Source organism: Palaemon carinicauda, chromosome 28 (assembly GCF_036898095.1).
Source record: "Palaemon carinicauda isolate YSFRI2023 chromosome 28, ASM3689809v2, whole genome shotgun sequence".
In the NCBI taxonomy this organism is placed as follows: Eukaryota; Metazoa; Arthropoda; class Malacostraca; order Decapoda; family Palaemonidae; genus Palaemon; species Palaemon carinicauda.
In genome coordinates this window covers 855,548-870,542 of record NC_090752.1, presented here as the reverse complement: position 1 = coordinate 870,542, position 14,995 = coordinate 855,548, and the positions used below count along the sequence as shown (strand labels likewise).

The following is a 14,995-nucleotide window of genomic DNA, read 5'->3' as shown; positions in this document are numbered from 1 at the left end:
CTACCAGGTAAGTGTGTTCAAAAATTTATTTTATTTTGAAAATATATATTTTTTTTTTTTTTTTGGTCTGCATTGTGGCTTGTCCAGGAGACCAACATTCAATGCTGGACAGATTCCACTGTTGCCCTAGCTTTTATAAAGGGAGACCAAAATAGATGTCAAACCTTTGTAGCTAACAGAGTTGTAGAAATTCAAGAGTTGGTCCCTCCTTCCTGTTGCCAACATTGTCTTGGCCAGGACAATCTAGTGGACCTGATATCTAAAGGTGTTTATGTGGCACAACTTGTGCTGTCTGGTGTTAACTTAGTATTTCTTCCTTGGCTTTACATATCATCTCTCTTCTGGAAGAATCGCGAGAAAGGTCCCCCCTTCCCCCCAAGAGCAACGTGGAAGTGACAGTGTCATAGTAAAGTATAATCAGCCCTTTTTTACATTCTCTTGCTGGAGCTCCTTTCAGAGGGCACTTGATGTTGCAGGTTGGGTTTTAAGATTTGTTTTTAATTGCCAAGCTTCAACTTGTAAAATGGATGGTCCCCTGACGTATGGTGAATTAACGAATGCCAAGGTAGTAAATGCTTTGCTTTGTCTCAGCCCCTACCAAAGGGGTCCTCCTTGATCAAACTCGATCCTTATCCAGATGAGGATAGATTACTGAGAATATAGGGGCACTTGGAAAATGCAGAATTAAGGTTTGAAAGTAAACATCCCATCATCATGCCTGTTACTCACATTGCGTTGTTAGTTCTTTTCCAGCATGTGTTGCTTAAACTTAGGTGTTGCTACATTTTTTCCTACTTTGTAGAACAATTATTGGATTATCCATCCTTGTCAGGTTGCATTGAGGGTTTACAGACTGTGCGTTGCGTGTTGTCGATGTGAAGACATAGCCTGTTCTCAGCCCGAGTTAAGAGTTAAATCTGCCCCTCCTTTCTCTGTAACAGGTTTAGATTTTGTTGGTCCCTATTTTTTTATTTTCCTTTCAGGAAGTTGTATGTTATTTTTACCTATGCTGTTTTTTGAGCTGTTCCCCCATAGCTTACAGAATCACTCTCTGTTGTTGACTGCAACTAGGCAATTCAACGGTTTGTGGCTTGACATGGTGTACCTCCATTGTTCTACTCAGACAATGATGAAATCTTTCTGGATGCCTCCAACCTGTTGAAGTACTATTATGGCTCTTTGACACCCAAATGAAGGTGTATTGTATCTATTGGTTATTATGTCTCATTATGTTGGTGAAGGTATTAATTCTAGACCGTTAACAAAGTTAAAACTAAATGTGTATTGAAGACTAGACCTGTTAAAAAACTATATAATTTAGAAATATTAGATGTCAGTTAGGAAACGGGTTGTAATTCCCCAGATGAAATAACGGACAGTCTGGTTGTGTAGGGTCCTGTGGACGCTGTTAAATTGCCCATGTTTAGTGTAGGTAAAACTCAAAGTGGAAGTCCATTAAGGCACCTGCTAATGACTCTTAGATTTAAGGTTCTTACAATTACAGAAGTGTTGACACACTCCTTTAATGGGAAGGATGTTGAAAGAATGATTTTGTCAAAGAGCGCATTCACAATACTGTGTTTACATGATATCAATTTATTTGAATTATACATACTGTAGTTACTTTTTTAAAGAATCTCGTATCGAATAATTGTTAAATATCTCTTATGACAATTATAGTGTGTGTAATGTTGTAAATTGTATTGTATGAAGTGAAACCAATACAGAGTTTCCTCTTGTGTTTGGTGATTGCATCTTTTCCCCTCCCCTGTGCCTTTATCACTCGTCTCCTGTGCCTTGTGTCGTAGTTATAACATTCTTTCATTGATATTTTGCTGTTCAGGCTATAATTTGTTGTACCAATTGATTTGCTTGTCTTGTCCGTACCATGAATGTAATTTATTGAATTAATTGTGATACATAGAAGAACCATGAGAGCGATGTGCTCTGTTCACTTTTCCTGTACATTTGTGACATTTATTTTCATTTTCTTTTCTAGAAAGAACGAAGAGAGAAGCAACAAGCTTCCTTTCTCCCGAGTTTTTGGATTTAGAATCGAGAGACTGTCTCACAACGAGGGACTTGTCCCAAAACCCACACTAAGTGCAGGTAAGCCACATGATCGAGCAACTTTCCTTCAAGTAGTTTTGTTTAGGGTCAATGTATCAATGGGCAAAGCAAAGATTCAGTGTGTATAAGGGAGACCCTCAAGTTCAGGGGTAGTGGACTCAACAGCACAGACTCAGTGTGTATAAGGGAGACCCTCAAGTTCAGGGGTAGTGGACTCAACACAGCCCCTCGAATGCTGAAATAGTCTGGCTTTCAATGACACATCACTGAAAACCATAGATACAGCTGGAGACAATAATGTACTACCTGTTCACCAACTTCCATCCAACCACCATCTTTCAAACTCGGTGAGATTTAATTGTACCGCACACCTGCACAAGTCTAAAGAGGAGAGAGAGAGAATCTTGGAAGACCACACAGCACCTGAAAATTTTTTTCCCGTAGTCAAAACGCCTTTTTAAGGGTTAATGTGCTGTGTTGTCTCCAAGAACTAATACCAGAGCAATAACTGAGTACTCTCGTAACATCAAGAACAACTGTCTACAACAAAGCAAGTAACCTGATTATGTGGGTATATATGAGAAGAATACCTAAGTCTGACACTTGTCTTATAAGGAAAAAATCTGGAGAAAGACTGGATGCCTGTCATAATGCTTCTGTGCAAGGGCCTGAATGATGTGGCCCTAATATATGCGGTTTCCCCTTGTAGGAGTCAAGAATGATCCGAGTATAGTACAGTATGTACCGCAAGTGACTGTTGCACTGCTTGGATTTGTTTCAGATAGTGTTTAAAAGTCGACTATGCCCAGACCAACTCGAAGCTCTGGATGTCCTAAAATTGCATATCAGGAAAGTATGCTAGCGATAAAGCCATTTTTGTCAAATTGTGGGTTTTAGGGATGGAGAGAGGATCGATCTTATTATTAAGGGAGGTCATTAGAATAGCCCCTGTTAGAAGTGACTTGTTGGTCCTAGTATTTAGGAGCAGACTACCTTATAAGGGCATGGATCTTTGCGGGTATAATTGCATGGTTGATACCAGACAAAGGTTACCATCTCCTGATTTGGTGGCTGTAATATAAAGAGGATCACTTCTCTCAAGAGGCTTTTTGTTTTCGGTTTAAAACAAAGACCCAGAGGATCAAGTGATGACCCATATAACTCCTGATCTCTCCAAAAACGGCAAGCTACTTAACTTGTTCCCGAGGCTAAAGCTATCAAAACTATTCGTATTTATGATAATTCTTTAAGGGAAATGGAGAAATTATCTAAACTTGCCAAAACTCGAGCACCTTAGCCCAATTATCAAAGATGTAGAGAAAAAGATTGGGTAATCTTATGAAACCCGTCAGTCTAAATCCATACCAAAAGCCCGCTGAAGTGGTTCTGTTAATCCGATATGTATGACAAAATTATTGATGGCTCAAGCTTCCTATCTTCAAAGAGGTGGCCCCAAAACAGGGGTCATCAGACACAAAATCTATTCTTCAGAAAGGCTATCCATTTCTTTCAGACAGACTGGCATTATCTATGGATGAAGACCTCTTGTAACTCATTAAATGTCATACTGTGAGCTGAGAATTCCCAAGTGTAAACACAAGAGAGAAAATCCAAGCGTGAAGGTTCTGGGTCAGAAAGGAGGAAGCGAAGATAGTAACTCCCTACTTAATGATAGAGATATGCTGATGGAAGTGGGTCTAACTTTGGTCTCAGACTTAGGAGCATTGGATACTATGGGCTGTAGACCACGAGGGAACTACTAGCCCAGCTTTTGTCCCTGAAAAGTCCTGAAGGATATTCAAAGCTCTACAAATCAAAACTCTGAGGAAATTTGATAAATCAATGACCATCTATTCCAATCTAGTTTCAAATTAACCGTTGTCACTGCCTAAGAATCCACATTCATAGCTACGTGTAGTAGAAGCTTGTGGTTATCTATTTTTGCAAACTGGTCTATTTTGAGACCCAGAAATAACTCTAGGATCTCTTGGAGAGATTTCTGATCTGAGGTCCATTCCATATGCATGAGTCTCTTTGGACAGGGCATCTGCTACCAAATTGAGACCTGGGCAGATAGAGTGGGGAGAGTAACGACAAACTCCTGTAGGAACTTCATAATGGGAAGAGTTGCTGCATAATGGAAAGTCACTGCATTGAGAACTCTCACGTAAGATCCCCTCTTTCTGAGGGGAACTGTAGTCTGGTTGTCTATGAAAATCTTGATAAGAGTTCCTTATTGGACTGTGTATTCAGCGTCGGGAAGATTACTGTTGGTTCCAACAGTTTCTGATGATTGTACTTATTGTATGTTCTACCTTATAAATTAGTGAGATACTTCCCTGCCTGGCATTCTGCTGAACTTCGGTTCGAGACTCACTCAAGCTCGGTTATTTCTTATTGTTTGCAACCTCACATTCCTTGTGAGCTGAGGATTGGGGGGGAGCCTATAGGTCTATCTGTCGAGTCACCAGCAGCCATTAACTGGTCCTCCCTGGACCTATCTTGGGTGGAGAAAGGGATTGAGTGCTGAACATATGTATACTGTATATGGTGAGTCTCTAGGGCATTGTCACCCTCCCTTGCCTCTGCCATTCATGAGTAACCTTTAAACTAATTGAACTTCAAGTCCAACAATGTGAAGTACAGTAATAAATATTAAGTGTATTATGCTTAATGATACATGTACAAAATATAAAAGCTACCTGAGTATTGATGTATGTGCTTTACTATGCCACTTTACAAATTGAAAATTTGCATACTGTACTATTAAAAATTAAGCAAACTATAATTGCTTTCAATGTGGACATGTCTGCCTTGCTATAATACAGACTTTACTTACTGGCCCAAGTGAAATTGGGAGGGGAAAATTTCTGTCTGTTTTGACTATAAGGAATTTAATCTCTGTATTGGTGAAGTTGTCCTTTGCACAATTTTGAACAGAAGTTTAAGAAGTTTTTACAGTACTGTATGCACATTAGTTTATAAAGTCTTTAAGTTCTCCGTACTTTGGGTTTAAATATCAACTTCTTGAATTATGTATTACCAAGATTACGTTACAGTCACTACCATTGATTTTATATACAAAAAAATAAAAATTTTTGTTGAGATTGAGGCTACTCTATTTTATTGCTAAAACAATAAGGTTACTGATAAAGATGTGAAAAAAAAAATTTATTCATGAAAAACTTGAATTTTTTTCTTGGATACAATATTGTTGTGTATTTTGCGTAGTTATGACGGACATAGAATGATTCTGTGGAATAGAAAACGTATGATTATGAAATATCTCGATCAGTACAGTAGCCCACTGTACTGCAATACAGATATACTGAAAGAAAGATTGGTATGAACCATTACACATTTTTAAAGTATACAGTACATATCTTTTCTAATGTTAATCTTATCAAATATAAAGCTATATGTACATTTCCCATGGCAAATTTTATTCATACAAAATACTGTAGCACCTTTTATGTGAAATGAAGGTCATTTCATACTTACCCTCTTACCCCCAATGGACGTACTGGTACGTTTCACAAAACTCATCCCTTTACCCCCATGGACGTACTGGTACGTCCTTGTAAAAAACTGCTATTTACATTTTTTTTTTTTTTTGCATATTTTCGATATCTTTATGAGAAACTTCATGCATTTTCCAAAAGAATGAGACCAACCTGACCTCTCTATGATGAAAATTAAGGCTGTTAGAGCAATTTAAAAAATATATATTGCAAAATGTGCCTGGGGGTCAAGGGTTGGAAAGTTCCAAATAGCCTGGGGGTAAAAGGGTTAACCAGTAATATGAAATCTAAATAAACTATGACTATATAGATTGTTATAATGTAAGCTCACATTTTACAAGGCTAATTTCTACTGGACTAATTCTTTAATACTACACAGGAAGTTTTACCATGTTTAGTTCTAATGGCAGAATAAAAATTTCCAAAGACAGAATATAAAGTTTAGACTCTGTTTTTATTTATTTGTTGTAGAGGTAAAGAGTTATGACTCCTGTCATTACAAATCTATTATACAAAAGGATTGATATAAAAGAAATTAAAGGGTGGGGAAGTACAATAGTATAATGTTGGTTATATATTGCAGAAAACATTTCACCATTACCAGACTTGAAAGGAAAATAGCGATAGATTGTAAGCTCTTTATGTGAGAAGATATTTTTATCGTAAAAAACCTATTGGGCTCACGGGCATACATAGATAGATTGTAAGCAAGTTATCTGTGAGAAGATATTTTTATAGGAGAAAACCTAATGAGCTTTCAGGCATACACAAAATAATTGACAAAATTAACAATAAAAGCTGTGGGATCAGACATTTTGTATTCTTTTATGGAGGAATGAAATGTAAAAGTATTGTTATAAAAACTTTTCCAATCTATGATTTATATTTATATTTATTTACAGGAAATTTTAGATCGTCATGAAAATAGCATTGTAAATGAAAAAAATATGGAAAAATGTAAGCAGTTAAAGGCACTATCCATGATTTCCCCCCTGAATGCAAGCTAGCAAAGTAAGCTGAAGAACACGCTAATCACCTCATTGGAAGTTCTCTTATCCTCAGCAGTTTCATCAGTCAAGGTATTTGTAATGCTGCACTAATTTTTCCTATATACAAGTCCTGATCTGCATTCATTTCTAAGTGTAAGTTAAGATATATAGTAAGAAAAATATCAAATCTGAATTACGTATTGCTTAAACTTCTTTCGTCTTGGGATTAGGGTTAACGGCGAGGTCTTCCGCTGCTGCTTGAATGCATTCGTTGGAACAGAAGAGCCAGTTTTTAGACATCTTGAATCTTTTCCCCAAGAGAGGCTCCTTACATGAGTAGCACTTGAAACACTGAGGTGTTGCATGGTAGAAGTATCCTCTGTGCCCACATCTGTTAATCTCTGGGGAAATTTTTTCTTCACAGCCTTCGCAGACCTAAAATAAATAAAAGGTGGGTAAATAAGTCTTGATTGATAACTTAATGTACCTATAAGAAAGCACAGTAAGATTTACTTAACATTTACAATGCCATGTTTCTTCATAGAATGCTAACTCGCGTTTAATAATAACTTTCGTTTCACAAAGAATGGTGCTGCCATAAATTAAATTTAGGGGGAAGAAACTTTGTGGTAATCAGAGTTATCAATTGAATACAAGAGCTGCATACTTGTAAAAAGTAGGTAGTGGGCAGCAATATGTATACTGTAATTCATAACTTTGAGTAAATTAGTAGGGATACAGTATATGAGGAACATAAAAGCACAGTAATATCTGTTTACTGTTTTCAAACTCATTTAAATGTTTAAATACTATGAGGGAGGTGATGTAACAAAGATTACAACTCCAAATAAATTTCATTTCTCTTTTTACAAATTACTATTTCATTCCAGATGACCTGTCATTGTTTAGCAAGTGGGTATTGAGAAATTCGTTCCTAATTATCACCACAAGATGAACAACATATGTACAGTCTACTAATGTACCATGCCTTCTGTGAAGTACCACATTCATGGTAGAAACTACACAACTTCCTGAAGCATTGTTATTACAACCCTTATCCATGGTCACTGTACTACACTTACCCCAGGATCAATTACTGATGCCAAGGATGGGAAAGTGAAGCAGGCTACCACTGGTTGTGAGTACCAATGAAGAGAGGGTATATATTTCATGAGGATGATCTTACTATGGTAATATCACAAAGAGCAAAGTTTAGCTAATATTACAAAGATTTTGGAATGTCCTGATTGACCATTGCATAAGGGCCGTAAACTATTTGCTGAAGGCATCCTACCAAAACTGAGAATAAGCTCCTGGTGCAATGAAAAATTTACTGTAGATGGAGAAAACAAACAGTTTTCAATATTGCAGTTTAATAGTTAATCATTCTTAGGCAATAGTGGTGATTATAATGGATGCCTTATGCAAAAAATAAAATCCAAGGCTTAACTTTGCCAAGGAGGTTAGAGTTTGGACCTGTAAATTTTTATTGGGTAGCCAGAGAAGGTCACAATTGTAGAGCTTGTTTTCTCTAAAGAAAATTTGGTATACTGTAGAGTTGAGGATTTATAGCTTCTTTTGCTTTTCAATCATTATTTATGATTCACTGCTTTTTATCTTTGGTCACAAAATACTAATACTAGCAATATTTTATGATCCAGAATTAAATTTCCTGATTACATGTGTGTAAAATACATTTTCATCATAAGTTTTTCAAACCAATAATGTTTAACCATGGTTTTGTAAAGTAATTATTTTTGCTCATTAATATTTATTATTTTTCTTTTCTAGATACAAACTTTAAGCCTGGGTGAATGTTCTTGTATGCTATTTAGAAATATTCATGGGATTTCCAGACTGATGGAATTTTACTTATATGTAATGAACATTTTTGCCTGGCTCCTCAATTATGGATACATTTTTAGCTGGTGATCCATGGCAGAGGTCATGATAATCTTACAGGTATTCTAAGTGTTTTCCCTTTTAGGTTAACCAAATCTGACCTTGTCACAATCTGGGGCTTGTGGTAAATTAGTTGTCCAGCCTAACTCCCAAGCAGAGGATGGTTTACCTAAGGAAAGTGTTCACTTCTGAAAACCAAGTCTCATGAAAGATTGGAAAGTAGTTCGACTTTCCTTTACAAACCACAACTCTCAGCGCGATGTCAACTGGGCCAACAGCTGTTCCTAGAAAAACTTGTACCACAAGGGAGATTACACCAGAGATCCCTTCAGTGAAGCCTAAAGAAGTATGTTGGCAGCAAACGAAGACCTTCACCAGTTACTCCCAGAACATGGGAAGTGCAGGAAAACCTACATGGGTGGTTAGGTGATAATTTCCTAAAGGGCAAGTCCTAGAATGTCCACCTCTAGAGCTGCTTATATCCTTGAACGCATGGAAAGAAGGCTTGGGTGGACATCTGAGAAGATTCATGTGGCAGAAACAAAACCCACAATAGCACATCTAGAACTCCAGCATGCTAACGACACACACCCGAGGCTCTTCAACAGTCTCGAAACAGTCTCCACCATCTATCAAGCAATGGAGCAGTGATTGCTCAAAGAAATAATAATGAAGAGCTTTTAATTCCAAATTAACAGGAAAAATCAAATATGTTGAAAGTTTCACTTATCTTGGCAGTATGCTCTCAGTCAAGCACAACACGATGAAGAAATCATATCCTGAATCAACCAAGTATCAGCATCCTTTGGACGCCTTTGATGGAGAGTAATCGATAACAACCACCTAAAAATAGATACTAAAGTCTGTCTATGCAGCTGTATGCCTCTCACCCTACTGTATGGTGAAGAATTCTGTCTATCATTGCCACATTTTATGGAAACCTTCCATGTTAGGTGCTTACAACTCATCCATGGAATAACATGGAGAGATAAGTCCTGCATACAGAAATATTACAACATGCCAAATCAATCGGCACAGAGGCAACACTAGCAAAAAGAAGGTCGAGATGAACTGGACATTTACTGTATATATGCCTGAACACTGCCCCTCATCAGGTCTTGTACGGACAAACCTAATGCACATCGAAACCCGGGTTGGGGTCAAATGAAGTGATATAAAGACAACACTCAAGAAATGCAGCTTTAATCCAGAAGGTCATGAAGTAAGTGCTTTCAACAGACCACGGTGGTGTTCGTTGTGTAAGATGGGAGTAACTTTACTGGAAGATAAAAAAATCCTAGCAAGATAGCAACACAGGGAATGAAGACAAAATCATCCTATGGGAGTCCTCCCACTGAGCCACAACTGTACAGGACCTACAAGACGTACAGTAGTGTGTGGTTTTAGGATTGGTCTGTACAATCATGCCCAATGGCATCAGTGAAAGCAACATGAATCTAATCCTTATCACCATACTTATCATTTAAGGAAGCAGTAGTCATCACCGACTCGATGGACAGCCATAGTACTAGTAGGCAAGATAATGTCCATGAAGGAAAAATATGCAATAAGCTCAATTAGCACAGCATTCTTTTCAACAACTCCTATTAGGCCACTCAGGAGTGGACAACACAACCTCAGTGGCCAGCATCAATGAACAAGGAGCGCTGCATTCCTTGAAACAATTCCTATTAGGCCACTCGTAAGGGACAACACAACCTCAATAGCCTACATCACTGAAGGAGCAGTGTTGTATTCTTTTCAACTACTCCTATTAAGCCACTCGGGAGCAACAACACATCCTCAGTGGCCTACATCAATGAGCGAGAAAGAAACATCCTTTCACCATCTCGGCAAAATGGGCTCATTTGTGGGCTGCAGAGAATGAAATATTGTCGACAAGGCTCACTCCAAGCAGGAAGAAAATTATCAGCAACAAACTCAGCTGCCAGTGAAAGGTGGAAAGTGAACACAACTGCAGGGGCTTACATCAACAAACAAGGAGGAATGTTCTATCACCACCTCAGCTAAACAAAGCTGTTAGCAACATTCATTGTGGGCTGAAAGAATAGTGATTAGCTTACCCATCCAGGACAGGTGGTTTGTGGTTGGTGCTTAGTGGTCTTCATCCTCAAGTGGCAAGAAGTCTCTATTTTGTGGGATCCACAGTAATAGACTTGTTTGCAACAAACCTCAACAAGATGCTACTCATCTATTGTCCACCAGTACTAGATCAGACAGTGGCTCTCAAAGCCAGCTTCCAACACCCATTAGATGGCTTCATTGCCTGTGCTTTTTTGCTGTTCTACCTGATCAAAAGTGTCATCAAGAGGGTTTTGAGCACACTAGACCTCAGTATGATCTTGGTGACACCAAAATGGCCACGAGCAGTGGTACCCAAGCTTCTTAATGATGTCTACGATATCCAGACATCTCCTCAACTGGCCCAACCTTCTGTGACAGAACAGCTCAGTGACATCCCTTTATCTTAGTTTTTGGTTATCTAGCAGATGATGGATAATCAAAAACTATGAAGATAAAGGGATGTCACTGAGCTGTTCTGTCACAGAAGGTTAGGCCAGTTGGGGAGATGTCTGGATATCGTAGACATCATTAAGAAGCTTGGGTACCACTGCTCGTGGCCATTTTGGTGTCACCAAGATCATACTGAGGTCTAGTGTGCTCAAAACCCTCTTGACGACACTTTTGATCAGGCAGAACAGCAAAAAAGCACAGGCAATGAGGCCATCTAATGGGTGTTGGAAGCTGGCTTTGAGACCCACTGTCTGATCTTGTACTGGTGGACAATAGATGAGTAGCATCTTGTTGAGGTTTGTTGCAAACAAGTCTATTACTGTGGATCCCACTAAATAAAGACTTTTTGCCACTTGAGGATGAAGACCATTATGCACCAACCAAGGCACTACAAAAGAGATTCTAAAAACTCTGCTTGGTAGACTACTGCCAAAGACTTGCAAAGTGAGAATCTCCTGGGGTTAGTGCCGTGAAAGACTATCGCTCAGCCTTGAGCCATGTTTTTAAGCTGATAAGTCTTGACTACTCTCTATCATGGGAACTCTTATTACTGATGAAAGGTTTCGAGTAACCATGCCCTCCCAGAGATATCAGACCACCAGAGTACTTGGTTCTTGAAACGGATTTTGAAGCAAAGCGAAAAATCTATTTTTGGGTGAGATGGCCATGTCGTCCTGATGGAAGCTTCCTATAGACAGCCTTCCAAGGGATATTTGGCTACAGTGATACTCCCAGAGAAGTGACCATAGGTCTCCAGAATTCTAATTCCTGGCGCGAGTATCCTTAAAATTTTTCTTAAGGATGTCGCATAATATCAGGACGTATATTTTGATACCACACATGGCAATCTTCACCCCGAATAGAGTTTTCGCTCTGAGGGGGAAGAGTGGCGAAATTGAAGGGGAGCCGTAAACCCCTGAGAGGGGTCTCAGAGGGGGATCTTACCCCGCCATCCACCTGTAACTACAGACATCTTGTTAAAAATACTACTTCTTAGAAGCCAAACAGTTGAATTCATACTCCAATTAAAGGACTCTGGTTTGTATTGCTAGGAAAATAAAAATTATTTAAAATTTGTGATGCCTATGGAATAATTAACACCACCTTGGTAATTGGGATTACTATAGTCAATTTTTTTTAGTGAGGCAGATTTGCACCGACTCGTAGGGGTGCCCTTTTAGCTCAGAAACGTTTCCTGGTCGCTGATTGGTTGGACAGGGTAATTCTAACCAATCGGGTAGCAGGATTGTCTTTCCGAGCTAAAAGGGCACCGCTGCGAGTCGGTGCAAATGCACCTCGCTAAAAAAAAATGAGTATAGTTCTATTTTTTTTACAGAGCAGTTTGCATAACAGCTACTGTACAGTACTGTAAGGATCTCCCTTATAGTGAAACTGCATTAAGTAATATCTGTACTGTATTATGAATTTAAATATCTAAATAAAAAAAATTATTTACTTGCCTGTATATTCATTGTATTCCTTTACCCTTAAAAATATCCTGAGTAAATAATAATGGCTATCTTTGCTGTATTTTGTTAATTTCATTGCCTCATTTGCATCAAAACTATAAAGAAAAAACATACAAATATTTTCCTCAGAAAAGATGGCTATATTTTAGGCTTCTAAGCATGAACCAATAACACTTGAATTTCAAGTTACAGAAAACTAGAATTCAAAGCAACAGAAAACTTCAATACAATAATATGAACACATTTGGTCATCTGAAAGGCAAATAAATTTAAAAGGACCAGTCAGAAACAGTTACATATAAAAGGGAGGAGGTTATGTAAGCAAATAAACATCTAGGCACCAGTACTGTACCTGGAAAAAGAAAGTTTTATGGCTCTTGATATTTGGAGAAGGATTTTAAGATATGAATTACTTCATATTAAATCTCAGAAACTGTCTGCCTGCTTGTCAAAGGGTTTAATAGTTTGGCAGGGAAATTGACAGCTATACAGTCCATAGCCAAAAAAATAACAAACTTTCTGCCAGATATCCCTGCTAATGAATCTCTTCTTAGAATTGGAAGAAAATTTTTGAAATAAAATCAAATGAAATTTCAACCAAGGATAATTACATGAAAGGCAAGTAGAAACATAAGTGAACCTATTAAACTATTACAGTTTAGATAGGCATAAAATAGGAAGGAAGTCTTATCAATTGCAGTGGACAATGAAAATTACCGAGAAGTGTATTGTTGTGCTGTTTACCCAGAATTGGGCCCTAAACTCAAGCTAAGAACATGCCAGTATAATAGTTTTATATGACTATGACCTCTTTTATATGAGTAAAATTCTCTATATCATAACTTTTTTATATGACAATTGTATGGAAGAAAGTTTTACAGTTGAAAAAGTGAATCTTTTAGGACTGAAGGTATATCCTAAAAATACTTGTAGAGCTCTAATTATGGTAAACTCCCATGACCGAATTATACTGAAAATACTCGTTAACTAGCAGGCTTGTTTGGCTTACCGTTGTATCTAATTTCTATAAAATTTAAAGATTTGTATCAAAGCTAGCTTTGATACAAAAGTCATGGTTAATTTTTGCCATTATAAAATAAACTTTGCAAAGCAGCCATGAAACAATTCATTAGCACTCAAAATCTTTGCAGCTCTAGCTCACAGTGAAAACTGAACTTTTCACTTTAACAATATCTTGTTAAATACTACAATGATATCTTGTCCCTTCCCTTAGACACCAATAAAACCATCAAAAATATTGGTCAATGGCACTACCTTGGTATCCAGAATCATGACTATTATCATAATCAAATCATAACTGGCAATAAGATCTCAAGATGAAAAATCCTTAGGAAAACTTAACCACTTTGTGTCGATAAAGATTACTTGAGTGACGGGACTTCCATATTACATAAAATAAAATAATCGAGATGGTCCCCTGTACAATAATACTGTAGTCGATAGCCCTTATAGTGCACTATGGGCATTACTGAACCCTCAGGTGATTCCAGATGTGAGTGATAAAAGGATAAACCTCGGCCCACGAGCAAACAGGTGGCAAAATTTAGAGTAAGCAGTTTCAGTGCAGAAAGCTTGTTGGCAACAAAAGCAGAACTACTTGCCAACTTGAATGCCAACATACTATGCATATAAGAAATGCACAAAAACTCCGCCATACTAAGTATCCCAACCATGCACTTTTATTATTCCCCACTCAAGTTTAACCCATAGAAGTGCAATATTTGCTTGGGACAGAGATCTCTCCGCTGGGGGACTTGAGATCCTCCAAGTAGACTTCGGAACACAACCATCATATCAGTTTATAAACCACCACCTACACACTTTGTATGGCCTCAAATGAACCAACCTAACAATAAAGCATTCCTTATTGTAGGGAATTTCAACAGCCACAGTACCATCTGAGGCTATGACCATAATGGAAAGGCGATGGAGGAGTGGAACATAACATGACCTCACCATTTGATATGATGCAAAGGATGATTAATCCTTCAGAAGTGCATGCTGGTGAAGAGGGTACAACCCACACTTGGCTTTAGTCTCTTCCAAGCACCACCAAAACTTTACAAAGACCATATCTAATCCAATTCCTGAATCTTAACACCAGCCAACGACCATCAATATACTGTAAAGCCTGTCATCAGACTTAGGGGGAACATTCACAAAATCCCCAGATTTAACTACAACAAATCAAAATGGGAATATTACTCAAATAATATATCAAACATACCTCCTGACCCTCGGCAGTATGAGATTTTTCAATTATTTATGTTGGGAGGCTGCAAAGAACAACATCCCTAGAGGCTGCAGAAATACCTACATCCCTAGCCTCAAAGACCGAAGCAGAGAGCTGTACCGAAGCTACATAGAGGTATATAATAAAGATCCATTTGCCAACAATACAACTGAGTTTGGAGAAACTCTACTACATTCAATTAGCAACGAAAGATGTCAATGCTGGCAAGAAACTATAACCAACATCAATTTGACT

At 38.0% G+C, this 14,995-nt stretch overlaps 1 protein-coding gene and 1 long non-coding RNA gene across 4 annotated transcripts in view; one reads left to right on the top strand and one right to left on the bottom strand.

The window, feature by feature from the left end:
* Positions 1 to 5,229: 5,229 nt before the first annotated feature.
* The window catches only part of LOC137621415 (uncharacterized), a 39,436-nt gene continuing 29,670 nt past the window's right edge, over positions 5,230 to 14,995 (bottom strand). Inside the window, exons 8-9 of one of the 3 annotated variants that reach the window (XR_011040208.1) lie at positions 5,865 to 7,015; positions 5,230 to 5,572 (exon numbers count right to left, since the gene is read on the bottom strand). Coding sequence is in view for 1 of the 3 variants with exons in the window: in XM_068351715.1 (XP_068207816.1) it covers positions 6,785 to 7,015 (231 nt within the window). In the remaining 2 variants the exon portion in view is untranslated. The remainder of the gene's footprint in view (positions 5,573 to 5,864; positions 7,016 to 14,995) is intronic. The other 2 variants (XR_011040209.1, XM_068351715.1) reach the window with 2 other exon arrangements.
* LOC137621416 (uncharacterized) lies at positions 6,531 to 7,681 on the top strand. The gene is made up of 3 exons (XR_011040210.1): positions 6,531 to 6,670; positions 6,811 to 7,031; positions 7,471 to 7,681. It is a non-coding gene; the product is annotated as an uncharacterized lncRNA (long non-coding RNA).